Genomic DNA, 19535 nt, shown 5'->3' with positions numbered 1-19535 from the left:
AGCATGGCACATGTATACATATGTAACTAACCTGCACATTGTGCACATGTACCCTAAAACTTAAAGTATAAAAAAAAAAAAAAAAGAATAATTGATCCTCTAGCTTAGCACATAAGGCCCTTAGTGGTTTTTGTCCCTGCCTCCCACTCAGTCTCCAGACTCATCTCTTGACGTTTCTGGCCACCGTGTGGGGATGAGAAGAGGCAGGGCTGCAGCTGGGAGTGGTCCCAGTGACCTCAGCATAGCGTGGACACGGGTGGTGGCGGAGATGTGGCGGAGTGGAGACTGTGCTTGGCAGAGACTGGACGGGGGTGTGAGGGAGAGGAATCACCCGGGGTGCCCCCACCGGCGCACGTAACTGGGTAGATGTTGACCACATTGCTTGAATAAAGGGCACAGGAAAAGGGCCAAGTTCAGGGACAGGTCATGAATTCAGCTTCAGATATGCTGAGGTGCTTCTGAAGCACCCCCAGGAGAGGAGGGGTAGGCAGTTGGATCTAAGAGTTGGACAATCAGACTGGCCTGGGCAATACAGCGAAACTCTGTCTTTACAAAAAATACAAAAAATTAGCTGGGCGTGGTGGCACGCACTTGTAATCCCAGCACTTTGGGAAGCCAAGGCAGGCTGATCACTTGAGGTCAGGAGTATGAGACCAGCCTGCCAACATGGTGAAACCCCATCTCCACTAAAAATACAAAAATTAGCCAGGCGTGATGACGCAAGCCTGCAATCCCAGCTACTTGGGAGGCTGAGGCAGAAGAATCACTTGAACCCGGGAGGCAGAGGTTGCAGTGAGCCAAGATTGCACCACTGCACTCCAGTCTGGGTGACAGAGGGAGACCCCATCTCAAAAATAAAAATAAAAATAAATAAATAAATAAAAAAGAGCTGGGCAATCAGAGAAAGAATCACGAGCCCGGCAACACTGAGCCAGTGACTGCAGCTTGAACAGGCCACCGCCTCCCCTACCTCCTGCACAAGTCCACCCAGCGTTGGGAGAGCCCCCAGTCCTTCTCCACCTGGTCTCATCTGCTCCGGAGGCCCCGTCCCAGCCTGTGAGGGAGGCCACTCAGCACCTGCACACAGCTTTGCTCATGACTTGCCCACTTCCCATTACTGAATAGGAAGTGCCTTTTATTTCCTGTATGAAACCGAAGTTTTTCCTCAGGGAACAAGCAGGGGGGCTATGAGCTGAGGAAGAGGACTGTGCTTGTTCTTAAATTCTCTGACTTAAGTATCGCCCCCTTTGGCCATCTTTTCCTGTTCATTAAAGAGAACAGCTTTTTTATAAATTACTATGTTGAAAGGAAAGCTCAGTCATTTGTAGGCTGCAGAAGACATACACTGTTCCTTCCACCAGTGGCCCCTCCCGCTACAGCAGCCAGCATAGGCCCAGTACCTGGTAGACACTTAATGGATACTTGGAAAAAGAAAGAATAAATAAAGACCTGACTTCCTGTTTTTTAGTTTAAGTACATAAAAAGGGAATAAGGAACTGAATTATTTTGGTTATCAATAGGGATTCTACTGTAAGGAAATATCCTAGTTATGGTAAAAGAAGGGACACAGGACCTCCAAAATTATTCCCTCTTGCTTTGGCCATGACTGTGGAGCCAGAACCCTGTGCTTCCACTCACTGGCCATGTGACCTTACTCAAGTTATTTAATCTCCCTGGGCCTCAGTTTCCTTGACTGTAAAGTAAGCATGATCATTGCACCTACATTATAGAGTTGTTACAAAGTTTAAATGCATTCAAGGGCTTAAATGAGTGCATGGCACATAGTGTGTGCTAAGTAAGTGCTTATTACATGAACAGATGGGCCATCCAGAATGACAGCTCATGGGGAGCGGCTCAGGTGAATGTCTAACTCTTGGGCAAAGGGCCTACAGCCCTGGTTTCCTCCAGCCCCAGACTGATGACACTAGGTCTTGGGCAGTGTTTGGGGATCTGTTTTATTTCTCTTGCCTTGGTAGGAGAATTCGTTAGCTTGTCCAGAAAATGCAGGGTAGCTCTTATGTGTCTGACCTCCCGAAGGACCACACGTTTGGGCAGCAGGAATGGTGTCTGGTATCTGGAACTAGAGGGTAGGTACTCACAGCTCCTAAGCATTTATCATAAACAGCACTAGGCACTTTACATGCATGAACGTTCAAAAGTCAGCTAATAAGTTTTACATGCACTTACAAGAATTCACACCCACAATAATTAATTCTCGAAAGGTGCATCTGTCTCAGTCACCTTGGCCTGTCATAATAAAATACCATAAATTGGGTGGCTTGAACCAACGGAAATTTATTTTCTCACAGTTACGGAGGCTGGAAGTCCAAGATCAGGGTGGCTGCACGGTCAGGCTCTGGTGTCTGTTCTTATAAGGGCCCTAACTCCAGCATGAGGTCCCCACATCATGCCCTTATCTAAACCTAATTATCTCCCAAAGGCCCCATCACATGGGGGTTAGGACTTCATAGATGAATTTATGGGTCAGATGAGAACACTGAGGTTTAGAGAAGTTCAATACCTCACCTCACTTCACAGAGCACACATCTAAATCCAGGTCTATTTGACCCCTACTATCCTACTCTTTCCACAGAACGCTGCTGAAGCCAAGGACTCAGGGTTGCTGAGTTCCCATTGGAGCTAGTTGGGGCAATAGACTGCTTCCAAAAAAGCATGACAGAACCATCCTACCCTCTATAATTCACTCATGGATATAAGACAATCTGGAATTTGGACTTGCCACTAAGTCAGCAAATCTCCGAGTCTGGTGGCATACGGAGAGGGTCAGTTCTTACTAGAAACATTATTGATTTTTAAAAGACCCTCTGCAATGAGGCTGACCTCTCTAGGCAAGTCCTGGGGTACAAGCAACTTCTGGTGAAGGGTGCAGGGCTAGAGGGAGGTAGGAAGAAAAGAGCCCAAGGGATGCCTTTCCCATGGACTAGGGAAGGGGGCCATGCCACAAGAGCCATCAGGCTTGGAAGAGTGCTCAGCTCTGAGGGTAAACACGACAGCAGCAACTCTGACTTCAGTGGGCACAACCAAACCACGGGCAGGCCCTTTCTATAGTCACAGTCACAGCCCAGCACTGGCCCTGTGTTGCTCTAAGCTGCCAGGCCTGTCAGAGGGGGCAGGAGGCCTTTCCTGGAATGTGATCACCACTCCACACGGACACAGACAAAACAGGTAAGAAATCCACAGAGACCAGTGTATAAAGAGCTTAGCAGGGCTTAGAAACTCACCGAGGAGTCGAGCTATGTAAGGGGAAGGTGGAGGGGGATGACCCCCTGTCAGGGGTGACTTTTGCCCTTCTATAAACTTTTATTTGGAGATAAAAATCTTTCAGGAGAGAATAGAGAAGGGATCACCTGCTTGCCCAAACAACTGCCTAAGGCATAGTAGGCAAGAGGCCTGACCCATCACAGGAGAGCAGAGTTTCTTCACTTCTGCTCAACCTCATATGGTACCAGGCTCTAATACAGAGACTAAAACATTTCTCACAGGGAGGCCCTTGACCACCTGTATCAGGAGCAGCCAGGGAGCTTTAGAGAGAGAGTCTCACTCTGTCGTCCATGCTGGAGTGCAACAGTACGATCTTGGCTAACTTCAACCTCCACCTCCTGGGTTCAAGAGATCCTCCTGCCTCAGCCTCCTGAGTAGCTAGGACTACAGGCGCATGCCACCATGCCTGGCTAATGTTTGTATTTTTAGTAGAGATGGGGTTTTGCCATGTTGGCCAGGCTGGTCTTGAAGTCCTGGCCTCAAGTGATCTGCCTGCCTCAGCCTCCCAAAGTGCTGGGATTACAGGTATGAGCCACCACTACCAACCTTTTTTTTTTTTTTTTTTTTAAGGTGGAGTCTCGCACTGTCACCTGGGCTGGAGTGCGGTGGCACGATCTCAGCTCATTGCTATCTCTGCCTCCCAGGTTCAAGCGATTCTCCTTGCCTCAGCCTCCCAAGTAGCTGGGATTACAGGCACCCGCCACCACGCCCGGCTAATTTTTTTATATTTTTAGTAGAGACAGGGTTTCACTATGTTGGCGAGGCTGATCTCGAACTCCTGACCTTGTGATCTTCCCGCCTCAGCCTCCCAAAGTGCTGGGATGACAGGTGGGAGCCACTGCGCCCGGACTTTTTCTTGGAGACAGGGTCTCACTCTGTTGCCCAGGCCGGAGTGCAGCAGTGTAATCATGGCTCATTGCAGCCTTGACTTCCTGGGCTCAGGTAATTCTCCCACCTCAGCCTCCTGAGTAGCTGAGATCACAGGTGTGTGCCACCACACTCAACTAATTTTTTTTTTTTTAATAGAGACAGGGTTTTGCCATGTTGCCCAGTCTGGTCTGGAATCCCTGGCCTCAAGCAATCTGCCTGCCTTGGCTTCCCAAAGTGCTGGGATTATAGGCATGAGCCACCATGCCCAGCCTCTTGCCTCTTTCTCCTACCCCAAAGCATCACTTTCTTTTGAGTCAAAAGCAAGTTATTCACTCTTCCTTTATAGGTAGAAATGTAATTTCTAAGCTCATAAAATATTTATAAGATGAGGAGTTTTTTCACTTTATATGTGAATATTAACAATTGTGGGAAAATGAATCATGCCTAACTCTACTCCTTGGCCGTTCACAGCCATGTGCCAGTCCAGGTGTTTGAGGTCTGGTCCTCAGGCCCTTCCCAGGCAGCCACAGTCAGGTAAAGGGATTAATTCTGCAACAGATGAGAACTCACCCAGTGGGTTTCAGGCTTCTGCTGGATCCTGAGGAGCCAGAAAAGCTAACATGGTTCCCTGAAGCACTGGGTCTCAACAACACTTAATGGGCAAAAGACTCACCTGGGGGGCAAAGGAGGCATTAAAAGGCAGATTTCAAGACTCTAATGGCATTTTATAGAGGCAGTTTCTGGGCAGGGGCCAGAAACCAAAAAGGGTATTTTAATGAGTCCCACAGCTGATTCTGCAGCAGTCCCATCCCTGGTCCTGGGCTGAGAAGCCCTGCTCAGTGAGGTGAGTGGATCTTAAGAAGGGGAAAGAGCTTCAGCAGACATGGGCATGCTACAGAGCAAATGCTGAACGTTTTGAGGTTGGAATAGAAACTGAATTTCTCTCACAGCTAGGTGCATATTCTTCCACGCGGCTTAATGTGCAGTCAGCAGCTTGGAAAAGAGTTCAAGCCTAAACACAGAGATTTTTGAGTTATTTACCACGGAAGTGGTAAGTCATGGTGCAGATCCCAGTCAGAAGTGAAGAGTCGTTTCTCAAGACAGGTGACACGTGATGTGGAGTACGGGCAAGCACAGGTCAGGGGCCCGGTGACTTTGCCACTTGCTAACTTTGTGACCTGTGAAAGTCACTCTATCTCACTGAGCCCGTTTCCTCATCTGTGAAGTGATGAAAATAACAAAAACGTGCCCTGACATTGTTGTGAGGTGACAGATATGAAAATGTGTTTTCAACCGTAAAGCTCCACAGTGAAGCACGGCCTTGTCACTCACATGCCCACAGCCGGGCTCTGTCACCTGTCCCTTAGCTGTGTGCGCCTAGCTTCTGCCCTTCTCAGAAACTGGGGTTCTTGCCTGTGCACTCAATGTCCCTCCACCATATAGGCCGAATTCCTTGAAAGCATATACCAGCCTCCATTTTTAAAACCTTGTTCTAAACTGAATGTTGGTATCCCCCAGAATGCACATGTAAAAGCCCTATCCCCTCAATGTGACTGTATTTGGAGCTAGCTCCTGTGGGGAAGTGATAAAGGTTAAATGAGGTCAGAAGGGTGGGGCCCTCATCTGGTGGAGCTGGTACCCTTACAAGAAGTAGAAGGGACCCCAGAGTGTGCTCTCTTCAGCACATGAGGATGCAGTGAGAGGGCAATCAACCACAGGCCAGGAAGGGGAGCCTGCACCAGACCCTGACCCTGCTGGCATCTCGGTCTCAGACTTCCAGTTTCCAGAACTGTGAGAAAATACATGTCTGTTGTTGAAGCTCCCCAGTTTATGGGACTTTGTTATGGCAGCCTGAGCAGAATAAACGAAACTGAATGTATAGCACAGAACTGATCACCCAGAAGGAGCTCAGGAAACGGCTCTTGAGTTGACTAGTGGGGGCGAGGGAGGGCAGGGAGTTCACAGATTGATCCTCCAAAACATCATTTGTGTCCGGCATTAAGCTTCCTTCCGAAACAACAACACTTTTCACAAGTGTGGTTAGTAGTAGCTAATTTTTTTTTTTGGAGACAGAGTCTCACTGTGTCACCTAGGCTGGAATGCAGTGGCACAATCTCGGCCCACTGCAGCCCTCCGTCTCCTGAGCTCAAGCGATTCTCCTGCCTCAGCCTCCCGAGTAGCTGGGATTATAGGTGAACGCTACCATGCCTGGCTAATTTTCGTATTTTAGTCGAGAAAGGGGTTTCACCATGTTGGCCAGGCTGGTCTTAAACTCCTGACCTTGTGATCCACCCACCTCAGCCTCTCAAAGTGCTGGGATTACAGGCCTGAGCCACCAGGCCCAGCTAATAGTGGCAAGATTGATTACCTTGGGTTGCAGTTAATTTCCCTACACACTAGCAGGCAGAAGTGCTTGTGGGAGATGACAGACCTAAAAAGTATAGGGGTTGCCATGGACTGAATTGTGTGCCCAACAAAATTCATATTTTGAAGCCCTACTCCCAATATGCTTGTATTTGGAGATAAGACTTTGAAGAGATATAGCAGGTTACAGAGCCCATAAGGGTAGGGTCCTAATATGATAGGATTGGTGACTTTATAAAAAGAGGAGGCGGAGAGAGAGACTGTCCCCTACCTCACAAGTGCTTGCACCAAGGAATAGCCTTGTGAGCACACAGTGAGTAGGTGGCTGTCTGCAGGCCAGGAGGAAGAGCCCTCACCAGGAGCTGAACAGTCTGGCACCTTGACCTTGAATTTCTCAGCCTCCAGAAGCATAAGAAATAAATTTCTGACAAAGTTGCCCAATCTGTGGTATTTTGTTATGGCAATCTGAGCTAATACAAGGGGAATGAATAGGACTTGAATGACTGGGGACTGTAATTACAAATAATGTAAGAACCTGAAGAGGAAAAAAAAGGAATTAATTTTAATCATGTGGATTGCCCACAATATTTGGGATTTGGGATTTTAAACTCAAATATTTGGAATTTTAAACTCTTTGTGGTTAGTTTAGCCAAGTTTTCTTCATTTGCTGAGTATAATTTTAAAAAATTGCAATGTAATTCACAAACCATAAAATTCACCCTTTTAAAGTGTACGATTTGGTGGGTTTTAGTAATAATCTATATTACTATGTTTTCCTTTTCTAAAAATCTGGATTACTTTTAAGACAGTTCTGAACAGAAGAGGGAATTTCCTTCATACAGCTAAGACTTTTTCATAGGGAGACACTTGTGCTAATAAAATTCTCATCACACCCCAGACACAGAACTGTCTTTGGGCCACGGGAAAGTCGGTTGTGCCTGCTGCAGCCAGTGGGCCGCGGTTCTCACCCAGCGTGGTCAGGAGCAGGCCCACTATCCCCGGGTTGGCGGCCAGCACCGGGCCCACACCCGGGTGGATGGCAATGTTGGCCAGCACGCGAGTCAGCTTGATGAGCACGTCCTCTGCCTCTGATGGCAGCCTCTGCGCCCTGTGCTGCTCGCCTCGTTGGCCCATCAGCTTCTGAGAATGCAGATCCAGCTGATGGAACGTCTGGAATAAGGACAGCAGAGTTTGGATGCTCCCTTTCTCTTTGGAAAATTGTTCACGAGCCTGGTTACTTTTTGCCGTCAGGTTGCCAAGAATAAAAACAACACGGACGACTAAATCCTGCAATAAACGAAAGACACAGTCAAAAGTGCAAAGGGGGCTGGAACACATCGTGGGGAGGAAGACAGTATTTAATTTATTCACAATTGCATTAATAGTAAAATGGAACACGCCTGGCTTTGACTCACTTGTACAGTATTTGATTCCCAAGATCAGTGCAAAGTGACAGAGGAGATTAAAAGCACTTGGCAGCAATGAAAGAATACAAACTGATTGACGTGATCAGCAACGTCTATTACCTTCAGATCCTTCATCTGAAATTCTGGCTGGCCTTTCTCTATCTCCTTCAGAGAACAATTAGTTGAGTGGGACAGCATTACTAAAAATGAGTCATGTAAATCTAAGTTTTGACAATAGCCGGTTTCTTGAAATTCCAAATCTTTCCTTAAAATTTTGTCTCCTGCTGAAGCATGGTGTTTTTGAATTTGGGCAGGATTGACACTTGGGACTGGGTAATTCTTTGTTGTGGGGAGGTGTCCTGTGCATTGTAGAGTGTTTAGCAGCATCCCTGGCCTCCACCCACTAGATGACAATACCTCTCCAGATGTGACAACCAAAACTTCCCCCCATGGAGAAGCGCTGTGTTGCGTAGCTACACTACTTTAAGGCAGTACCTATCAATTCTTGCCCAGGGTGGTGGTTACATGAGTGACACCTTTATAATTACTTGCTAAATTGTGCATGCCCGTTTTATGCACTTTTCTGTATATAGGCTATATTTCACAATTTTAAAATGTTTTTACAAACGCTAAGCTGGGAACATTTTAAAACTAAACAAGATACAAAAATCACTGTTTTTAGTTTGACAACAATGTCCAGATATGAGTCCAGATCAGCCTTCCCCGTGGGTGTCAATGGAGGTGACCTGGGAGGAAGAGATTTTAAAGGAATACTCATTGGAGGGCTACAACTGGCCTGGATGGTATTATATCTATATCTCTATATACAGTGCCAGGTACTATGCCATTTTATAGACAAGAAACTAGGGCCTGGAGAAGCCGCCCAGGTCACATGGCTGGTGAAGGGTAAGGTCAGGATTCCAGGGTTACCCAGACTCTAGTGTCCTTTCTACACCAACATTTGCCTCCCACACAAGGTGTTGTGTACTTTTTCTCCTCCTTTGCCTTCTTGCAGAACAGTTAAAGAATTATCTCCTTTTAAAATGCAAATATGTCACCAGAAGGGACGACCATAAACGTGACTTTGTTGCTCAGATCAGTAGTTAGCAGTAGCCTTAAGAAAAGGGGACAAAGGGCCAAGGGCTGGGCACGTTTTCATCGAGGAGCACATGTCCAGGTGTGATACCAGTGTCCCCGTGCGGGGTGTTGGGTGTGGCCAGGAAACTGGGGAGGACTGGGGGGCAAAGTACAACTTTTGGATTTACCTAGGCCTTCTCTGCCAATACCAACTTGTTCCTGCTTGTTCTTGCTAAAAAATCCAAAAGTTTTCCCTGACAGTCACTGGCAGAGAAGAATCGAGGCTGCTGCTTGCACAACCGGAAACCATTTGCCAAACATTAAGGAAGGACGGCGGCTAATGCTATAGCAGAAACTGGAGATGGTCCAGGACAGAGTTCATTTTCGGAGACATTTCAACTCATAGCATTCAACCAACCATAGTGGTCGTCCAATTAGGAGACGCTGCTCCTCACTCCACCCCAGAAAATAGAATGTTAGTCCTCAGGTAAGTTCTTAATGCCAGGGGCCTAGGAATACACACACATAACCAAGTCTGAAAGTCAGTGCTATGAAGAGCTTCTCACCTACTGAGAAAACAAGGCTAACATATGTGGGGAAACAGCAAAGACTAAAACGGCAAAGGAAGAAGCGAGACGTGAAAGGGGATTATGAGTCCCAGGTCACAGCCAGGCAGGCTGGACTCACACAGATGCTTGGCCTCTCTGTACATCCATTAACTTACTTGCAAAATGGAGACACAATTTGTACTGTGAGATTACACGAGATACAACAGGCAAAGCACAAATTGTATTGAGCAATGATTCGGGCATTGCTGTGAACTCTTTTCATGTCCTATCAATAAAATGCTAACTAATAGCAATAAACTTGGTGGCGCAGGCCTAGTAGTCTTACAAGAGTTTTGAAAAGAGGATGCTCTGGGAACAGTGTCAGGTTCAGCAGAGTTATCATGAAAGAATCTGAGTTCAACCTTGGAAGCTGTGAGATGCAGAGATATGTGGAGGGGAGCATGGGGTTGGGCAGGCAGCAGAAGACAAGTCTCTCTTTTTTTTTTAACTTTTTAGGCTCAGGGGTACATGAGCAGGTTTGTTACGTGGGTAATCTTGGGTCATGGGGCTTTGGTATGCAGATTATTTTGTCACCCAGGTACTAAGCTTACTATCCAAGAGTTATTTTTCCTGATCCTCTTCCTTCTCCCACCCTCCACCCTCAAGTAGGCCCCAGTGTCTGTTGTTCCCTTCTTTGTGTCCATGAGTTCTCATCGTTTAGCTCCCACTTATAAGTGAGAGCTTGTGGTATTTGGTTTTCTGTTTTGCGTTAGTTTGCTAAGGATAATGGCCTCCTGCTCTATCCATGTTTCTGCAAAGGACATGATCTCATTCTTTTTTATGGCTGCATGGTATTCCATGTTGTATATGTACTACATGGTCTTTATCCAATCCACCATTGATAGACATTTACGTTGATTCCATGTCTTTGCTATTGTGAATAGTGCTACAATCAACAAATGTATGCAAGTGTCTTTATGATAGAATGATTTATTTATATTCCTTTGGGTATATACCCAATAATGGGATTTCTGGGTCAAATGGTTCTGTTTTAAGTTTTTTTTTTGAGACAGAGTGTTGCTTTGTCGCCCATGCTGGAGTGTAGTGGTGCAATCTCAGTTCACAGCAACCTCCGCATCCTGTGTTCAAGTGATTCTTCTGTCTCAGCCTCCCAAGTAGCTGGGATTACAGGTGTGCACCACCAAACTTGGCTAATTTTTGTACTTTTAGAAGAGACGCGGTTTCACCATGTTGGCTAGGCTGGTCTCAAACACCTGACCTCAAGTGATCCATCCACCTCGGCCTCCCAAAGTGCTGGAATTACAGGCGTGAGCCACTGTGCCCGGCCTGTTTTTAGTTTGAAGAGGATTAGTTTGAGAGAGTATCTGGGACTATCTCCTTCCTGGGCCAGGGGTCATCTTCTCATTCTTCAATTACCTGACTGTTCCCTAAAGAAGCTGACATTTATGGGCCTTAAGTCTAAAACAAGCACACACAATTTGATTATAATACTTGAATCCCACTTCACATAAAACAGAGTGTTACTTCAAGTAATGCCTGGTGGCAAAGGCCCTGCCCTGGGCTCTGAGTTGGTAGCTTCTCCTCCACCCTGATCAGACCCAACAGAGAAGCAGAAAATCAGTTTTCCAACCAGGACAGAGGGTATTTCCAAGAATTAAGCATCTTAAAGAAGAACTTCATCTGATATTTTCTAAGCTGAGGACTATAAACAGAATTTTTGTGTGAACTTTGATACATGTTTTCTGCTGAAAGACTATATGAGTTCTAGTTCTGAAAATCCTAATAATTAATAACAATAGCAGCACAGTAGTAGCAGCAACTAATACATAGTTCTTATTAGTACTCATGATGTGCCAGGCATTGTCCTAAGCATTTATATATACAAATTAACTAATTCACTAAAAATGATAACTTCCATTTCTTTAATCTGAACAAAGCTATTCACAGTATCTTTCACAATCTAAACCGCCATCTCCCTCGTACATTTGATAACAGTGATGTTAATAAGTTTTGGACTTCACCATGTTCCTGGAATTGGGCTCTCTTCTCTCATTTCCATAAAAGCACGTTAAACAAGACAGGAAAGGCATTATGAGTGATTTTAAGTGACTGCTTAAGTAATTTAATTAACAGTTGCATCTTGTACCCTAAATTGTTACCAGGACTAAACAATTTACCTCCTAAAATGTCATGGCATCTTCTAAGGGTGCTGGATTGTTTTTTTTCTTCCTAGGCCTTGCCGTTTCACCTCCATCTACCTGGTCTTGCTTTTCTCTTAGTCCAGCTCAGTAGGCTTTTCTAGCCCTGTCCCGCCACCAGCTATCAGTGTTGATTTGCCAGGATTTAGATCAGATCCTGGTAAAAAACAGATTTCCTTAGTGGTCATCATTCTTCAAAATTCAAATGACCTCTCCCCACTGTCACATGCAGTCTAATCTGGGAAGACTAAGTGCTGCTTTTCTTTTTCTAAAAATTCCCTCAGGCCCCTTCCTCTTCTAAAATTCTTCGATTCTGTCATCTCTGTAGGTCCTAACGTGGCCGAGATTATTAAGCCTCCAGTGCAGAAGAAGAAGCTCTAGGCTGTAGGGCAGGAAGAGTTAACACTGTTATAATACTGCTTTTCCTGCTTCAGATGGAAAAGGAGGGGGTGGTTCCTGGCAGCCACGGTGCCAACTGAAGCATGGCATGCGAGATCAACAAATGGGATGGCAGATTGTGCCGTCTGCAGCACCAAACTTCCAGCAACTGCTATCTCTGCTTACTGTTTTTGTCCTGTTTTTCAGAGTTGGCTAAGGCACTTTTTCTTTTCTTTTTTTCCCCTCCTTTCTTAAATATATTCTACATGGACCTAGGGAGCATGGAAGGGGCCAAAATAGAAGCCGTCTCACAGGAGGTCAGCAGAGGTAGTGTTTTCTTATCTCCATGCCAGGGCTTGTCTTGACTCATTTGGAATAGTGAATAAGGTTGAGCACGACAGCTTTCCAGGGCCCCTCTCCTCACCATGGGTGGCCTCTGCTCCCAAACTGTGCACTCCAAGGTCCTCGCTACTGAACCAAGGTCTGCGTTGGGCAGGATCATGGAGAGATTATCTACTGTTCCACAGCCCAAGCCATCTCAAGTCTATAAAATATTACTTAATATTCTATAAAGATTTGTAAAAATTAAACCAAGGCCAAAATCATCTATTTAGAGAGAGCACCAGTTCCACAGCAGGAAACGATTTCATCAATATGCAGCTCTCCTTTGAGGCACAGATTCTCTCCTTTATTCTTAGACAATATCTGAGAGTCATCTATAAATTAACACTCCACTTTTATAGCATTTTTATTAAATTTAACACAATGTTGCATATTCATATCATAACTATGTGATTTTGAAATAGCAAAATGAAGATGAATCAAGAGAGAGCTTTTTTTTTCCTAAAGAAGGCAGTCTAGTATAACCAGTTCATATTGACTTTCTAATTTTGCTTAAAACAGAATCAGCCTAGCAACAGCTACGGCCAACCAGAGCTTAGACAAACAGGTACACCTAGAGGAAGAAGACTGACCTCAACAGAGCTTTCCAGTTAGAGCCTGAGGGATATTGTCATTAGTTTCGCAGATGTTGTGCCCCAATGAGCAAGCAAGTTACTCAATCTGAATGGGCCCCACGAGCCTGTGAATGAAATTACTTTAACTGGAATAAAACCAGGAACAGGGCACTGCTCACCAGGATGGTCTATGTCGACTTCCAATGGTGGCATCATTGGCAGCAGCTGTTGCATGTTACTTTCCATGGGAGAGACATTGGCCTAAAGCCAATGAAAGACATTTTTACCCCTACTTAGAGATGTTGAAACTGAGGCTTCAGGAGACTCATTAAGTAAGCCCAAAGTCAAACACTGGTGAAGAGAAGAGGCAGGACTTGAACAATCATCTCTGTACACACAGATGGTTTCCAAAACCACCTTCAGCCCAACTCCTCATTGCTGATTATCATCATCTTCCCAGTCCCCCAGCCCCAGCATCTCTGATTCCTCTCTATCTCACCCCCTCACCAAGCAGTCACCAAGTCTCCTCGACTCTGTCATCTCAAAATGTTCCCCAGCTCCCTCCTGCCCAGGCCGACCTGGGCTAATCTGCTTGTAGACTGTTGTCAGAGGCCCTTTCCAGGCTCCTCCCTCTGCCATCAACCCTAACACCACTTCTTAAAGCACAGCTCTTCCCTTTGCTCAAAAACATCTATTGCCTATTAAATGAATGTCAAAGCCAGCATCTAATGCATCATCTGGCCCCGTGCAACCACTTCTTTGCTACCTCACATTACTCTCTGCCCACGGCCAGCCACAGTGAACACATTCCTCCCCGACTCCCACACCCTTCCTCCCGTACCTTAAAATAACTCATGTGCATAATGTTGACTGTGGGGAAGAAACAATATCAAGCTGTCACAAAAAGAATAAACTATGTTCAGCAGACTCCACTTAGGAGGGAACTGCTTCCACTAAGTAAAGGAACACATTTTAGAAAGATTTGTAAGAATGGGTTGAAATGGAAGGGGATGTAAATATACTTAAAATCTGAACCCTCTATTAACCAGAAAATTAATCAAAATGCCCTGTTTAAAATATGGTTACAAACTTCTCGTGCCTGAGAACTGAATCAGGATTTACAATTTGCTTTGTTTATCCAACTTCCCACCCTCAAACAAAACCCAAACATTAATTGAGCTTGCAGGTGGCTTGAAGAACAGATAAATTTTAGCAAACTGGAAGACAGACTGTGCACTACTGCAAAAATGCTAACTGACCATAGGGCACTGAAAGTGGGTCAAGAGTTTGCCTACGTGTTTAACTATATAAAATCGAAGAATCTGAAATGTTGGAGACTCAAAGCCAAGAATCTAAGTAGAAAATCATTTTAAAACCAGAAGAGATTACACTTGATTCCTCCATCCATCTATCTGTTCTATCAGCAATCATTTATTGAGCACCCACGATATGCCTCTGAATGTCACTCAAAAGTACCAGGCCAATGCTAGAATTTCACTGTGCTAAGTTCTTTCTCAAGCCAGCAGACATAAATCAGGCATTTGGGTTCCGTGCTGAGCGGGGTAAGAGCCAGTTCCACAAGGGCAAAGCCGGCAGGAGCTGGAAAGAATGAACAAGCTAAGGGCGTATTGTACGGCCTGCCCGGTCAGGGGCGCGGACCAAGGCCAAGGCTGAAAAAAGGAGCAAGCTCGGCCAAATGCTCTCAGCACCCACTGGGAATGTGCCTGCAGAGGGGCTGGGAAGACAGCCATAGGGCGTGCTCCTGTCAGGGAGGAGGCAGAGGGCAAGCTGGGAGCCAAGTTGCCCTACAAAGGCACCAGGGGAAGGGGTGGAGGCACCTTCCTAACCAATCCTCGATGGCCCAAAGAGGATGGAGGGGAAGAGAAGGCACCTCTCTCTGGAATGCTGAAAGGCTGTGGTCACATTCAAGATGAACAGCTAGAAAAATGGAGGTGGTTTTGCTTTCAGCCCACACTGTTCAGACATTCCAGCTCTCATTTCTGATACCACAATGGCTAAGCATTCCAAATCAGTGTTCACTGTGCATACATGGCTGAAGACAGCAGCTTATGCCTATAGAAGTCTAAACAGAATGAAAGAGGTGGGACTTTAAAAGCAGCACAACCAAGAATGAGCCTGGCAGTTCCCAGGGTTTGCAAAGGCTCTGACGACAGTCCTGCTGCATCTGGAAGCTCTGTGGTAAAAGAAACAAGAAATTAACCATATCTAAACGTGGAGAGAGTTAAATAGACAGTGGGTCAATGGACATATGTGATAGGAATGTAGGCAAAGGTTGTTCTTTTTGATCATGACCTTTGCAAAATATTGCCAGTCTTTTGAAAGTCTTATTTGAGGCATTTTACCAGATCTCTTGCCCAGTAGATATTTACAGAAGAAATGGGGAAAATCCCTTCATGTTCTTCCAAAAAACAAACCCAAACGTATTTTCCTGAGATGCTAAATGTAGCAACACTGACGTCAGAGGCGCCTCCTGAGGCAGGCTCTGCCTCCCAAAGGCTGATAGCAACCCCACTCCCTCCTTCGTTATTAAGCCCATCTGCTTGCACATTTGTTTTGTACCAAATGCAGTTTACACCATAAAGCAGACAATATGTGCACATTTCTTAAATGAGATTTGTCATTTAATTGAATTTTGGCCAGCATTTTTAATAGATATTTTACCTAACTCTAAAGTTTAGCTTTCATACGGCATTAAGCCGACCGAGAGGCTGTTTCATCTCAGTTTTTGTGTGTGTGGGAACTGGAGTTACTAGTTGCATCATGGATCTTGGACAAATTAACCACACAGATATGAGCCAAAGAAGTTTCCCTTGCTCTCCCTGTGGAAGTCATTTATGGGAGCTGGGAGGAGTAGCTGCCTTTTTGTTGAGACTGTTGGTGAGCCAGAAACCCAGGCCATGCACACAACCATCACATACAGATGGAAACGGAGGCCCACTTCACTGAGGGCCATTATGCAAACAGAGGGGGTGTAAAGCGGACCATATTCTAAGTGAACTCATCACTCTCAATTTAACTGTTGCAAACTACAACATTTAGATATGGGTATATACTGAACTGTCTCAAAACATGACATCTGCAGGAATTATTTTAAAGATGAAATTTGGTGCTTGTTTCACTAACAAATGAATCAGCAACTCGCGGCTTGTCTAGCCAACTGAACTGAAGGCTCCCTCCCTTGGACAGGCGGCTCTAAGGGTCCTGAGGAGTACAGCCTGTGCTCATCTCTCCTGAGGGAGCCACTCTGGCCAGTGCTTGAAGCCTCATCAGTGTGATGGGCACCTTCTTCAAACTAGATTTGGTCCCAGGACTTATTTTGACACAAGTCTGGCAGCGAAAATTTGTGGAAAAGACTAATGTACCATCCTGTGTTCTCCAGCTAAGAAATCATTCCTCAGCTGCCTGTGCAAAAGGCAAAGGGCCAGTGGTTCTTACCACTTACTGGGAAGCCTACATTAGCACCTGGTGGGTCTTGTCAACTTGGTTCCTACTTTGTCAGGAAGAATCACTGTCAGCTATGCTCCTGTAGAGAAAGACTGACCCTGTGTGGCTGATTTGATTAATCACTTTAAAATCTTTTGAGGTTTTATGGGAACCCCTCTGCTGTCAATACTGAAGAGAATGGTTTTAAAGAACCACCTTAATAACTTATACCATAGGGTCTCAAAACCTGCTGTTCATTTGAGTCACTTGAGAAGTCTCTTAAAAATAGGTTCTTGGGCCCCATCCCAGACCTGAATCAGAATCTCTCTGGGTGGGGCCTGAGCACCTGTATTTCTATTTTTTAATTTAAAAAAAATTTTAATTCAACTCAAATTTTAAGTGGAAAATAGCCTTAAGGGTTCCTTTTGTTTTGTCTTGTTTTGTTTTTTTGAGACAGGGTTTCACTGTGTAACCAGGCTGGAGTGCAGTGGCTCGATCTCAGCTCACTGCAACCTCCATCTCTCAGGCTCAAGTGATTCTCCTGCCTCATCCTCCCAAGTAGCTGGGATTACAGGCATGGGCCACCAAACCCAGCTAATTTTTGCGGTTTTTTTTTTTTTTTAATTGTTGTTGTTGTAGAGACAGAGTTTTACCATGTTGCCCAGTCTGGTCTCGAACTCCTGGCTTCAGACGATCCATCTGCCACAAAGCGCTGGGATTACAGGCCAATCTGAGCCACCTGTGCCCAGCTGAGCACCTGTATTTTTAAAGCTCCCCAGGCAAATCTGATGATAAGCGAAGTTGGGGAGCCACTCTGATTTAAATCAAGAAAAAATTAGAAATCTCACCACTTGAATACCCATTATTTGTCTTTATAATAATGCTTTTTAAAAAATAATATGAATTCTTGTAAATATAAATCCTTATTCCTCATCAATAACCCTCACAGCACAGGTGTATAGAAAAGTGAAACCACTCCACAACCCCTCCTGTCGACGGACTTGATTCAGACTTTATATACTCGAATATATAAAGTATATTCAGACTTCTCACATGTTGAAATCAGACTTTACCTTGACAAGAGAAAAATAATGTAAAAATAATGGAAAATTTTGTGACTTTTGGTATCTTCTCATGTAATTCTAATTTTTTCCCCTTTAATGGAAAACAACAGCAGATGGGGAGGAAATATTCTACTTCTTCCAACAGCAACCGGCCCTGGTGCTACCTGGTTCAAAACAGGATTTCCCCCTCTGTGGACGGCAGCAGCGACCGGCAGCTTCCTGTGAAGCTCCCCATCCGCTGATAAGATCAGTTCAAGAGGCAAGTGTAGGTGACATTTCATTTATCACTATAAAGGGTTTTTTTCCTTTCTTTCTTGTTCATTTTAGATTTCTGTTTCTATGTTTTTTGAAAACGCGATTAGCCATACACATGATTTGATTTAAAAGTGCGTCTTAGAAAAATGAAACCTATGCTGATTCTAAATGTAGTCCTCAGGCTTTCAAGACAGAAGCAATACTAACCTCCCAGAACAAAAACAGGGAAGGTCTACTGACTCTTTCTGATTGCCTAATCACTTGGCAATGGCTATGTATATTAAGAGATTACAAAGCTTCCAAAGCATTTCTCTACAACCCAAGTTAGTCTTGCAGGGATGTTTCCTAGAGCTGAAAAAAAAATAATTATAGGAAGTAATAATTCTGTTTAAGTAAGTTGCTGGAAGGCTGATTCACGTCTCCACAATCAGTTCTAAGCCTCAACTTTCAAGTAAATCCCAGGTGCGGCAAAGTGTCTAACCACTGCAGATCAATACACTCACATCAGAACATTTAGAGGAAAAACAAATCATATTTGATCGGCCACCTGGGCCACGGGAAACATGAAACTAAGATGCCATACTGGTCTGAAGGAATTCTGTTTTGCTGTTTATGGCAGCCCACCCATGTGAAAGTTGTGGGAAAAAAATTCTTATTATTTCCTCCTCCAAACTAGGAAGAAGAAAGTACATATTTAAGGAAGAAGCACTCCAGTATTAGAAAAAATATTTTTTAACACCTTACAGGTGCCAAAGCATTTCACACACTCAAAATTCTTTCTTCCAGCACTTATGAGCTTACTTTGCCAAGCATCATCTCAGTCTATCAGGACAAAGCCTGTGTTGTTTAGGAACTCGCAGTAGTGGGTAGGGCAGCTGCATAATGATAACCATTTGGAGAACCACTAAAGAAATGCTTATGAAGACTTATGGGAACTTCTGGTTAATGATTTTAGGAAGTAGTTGGGACACACAACTACTTCCTTGTAGCCTAAACTCTTTCCCTGCTCTTCTAAAATATTTTGGTTTTGAGGAAAATATAAATTATGTATTTTTCTTACAAGAAAAAAATCAAAGTAATGACTCAAAACTACAACATTTAAATCTTTATTATAACTGAAAGTATCGAGTCAAAGTATAATTTTTTAAAAGTTAAAAACATGACTCTCATGGGCTCATAAAATGAACACACTTAAAAAGTATTTAACTCATTAATGAGGGGGCCCATACCATGGTAAACTTTGTTCCAAGCACAATTGAAGAACTGGGAATTTACAAGCACTTAAAATTTCTGGGTTATATACAAACCTGACAAATGCCTACAAACTAATAAAACCATAACTTTTGAGGTGATCCTGTCTACTAGACTGAAACCTACAAATTAATGTGTAACTTTATTGTGTCTGGGATCTAACCGAATAGTAAACAGCAAGTTCAAACACTAATACATTGGCCTAGAGAATTAATCCTGATTGGGTCATTAAACAATGCCCTGGCATGCCTTTGTCAGGACATGCCTCCGCCTATTCCACACCTTATCTCTAAGATTTGTATAGTTTTTCTAAATAATAGTGAAGTGGTTAAGGCCATACACCTACTTCTTGGGTTCTTAGCTCTGAGTGTACTAGCTGGGGGTACCAGCTATGTTAAAGTCTTAAAAATGTTGCACTGAT

The 19535-nt window shown here is 44.5% G+C and overlaps 1 protein-coding gene across 8 annotated transcripts in view; it reads right to left on the bottom strand.

Annotated features, from left to right (window-relative positions):
- The window catches only part of ARMC2 (armadillo repeat containing 2), a 125789-nt gene that overhangs the window by 14060 nt on the left and 92194 nt on the right, over positions 1-19535 (bottom strand). For all 8 annotated transcript variants that reach the window (XM_054490012.2, XM_054490018.2, XM_054490017.2 and 5 more), the window contains one exon: positions 7485-7803. In XM_054490012.2, coding sequence (XP_054345987.1) covers positions 7485-7803 — 319 coding nt within the window. The remainder of the gene's footprint in view (positions 1-7484; positions 7804-19535) is intronic.

The sequence above is a fragment of the Pongo pygmaeus genome, chromosome 5 (genome assembly GCF_028885625.2).
Source record: "Pongo pygmaeus isolate AG05252 chromosome 5, NHGRI_mPonPyg2-v2.0_pri, whole genome shotgun sequence".
NCBI classification, from domain to species: Eukaryota; Metazoa; Chordata; class Mammalia; order Primates; family Hominidae; genus Pongo; species Pongo pygmaeus.
The sequence above is the reverse complement of the archived record's forward strand: the minus strand, read 5'-3'. Positions and strand labels throughout refer to the sequence as shown.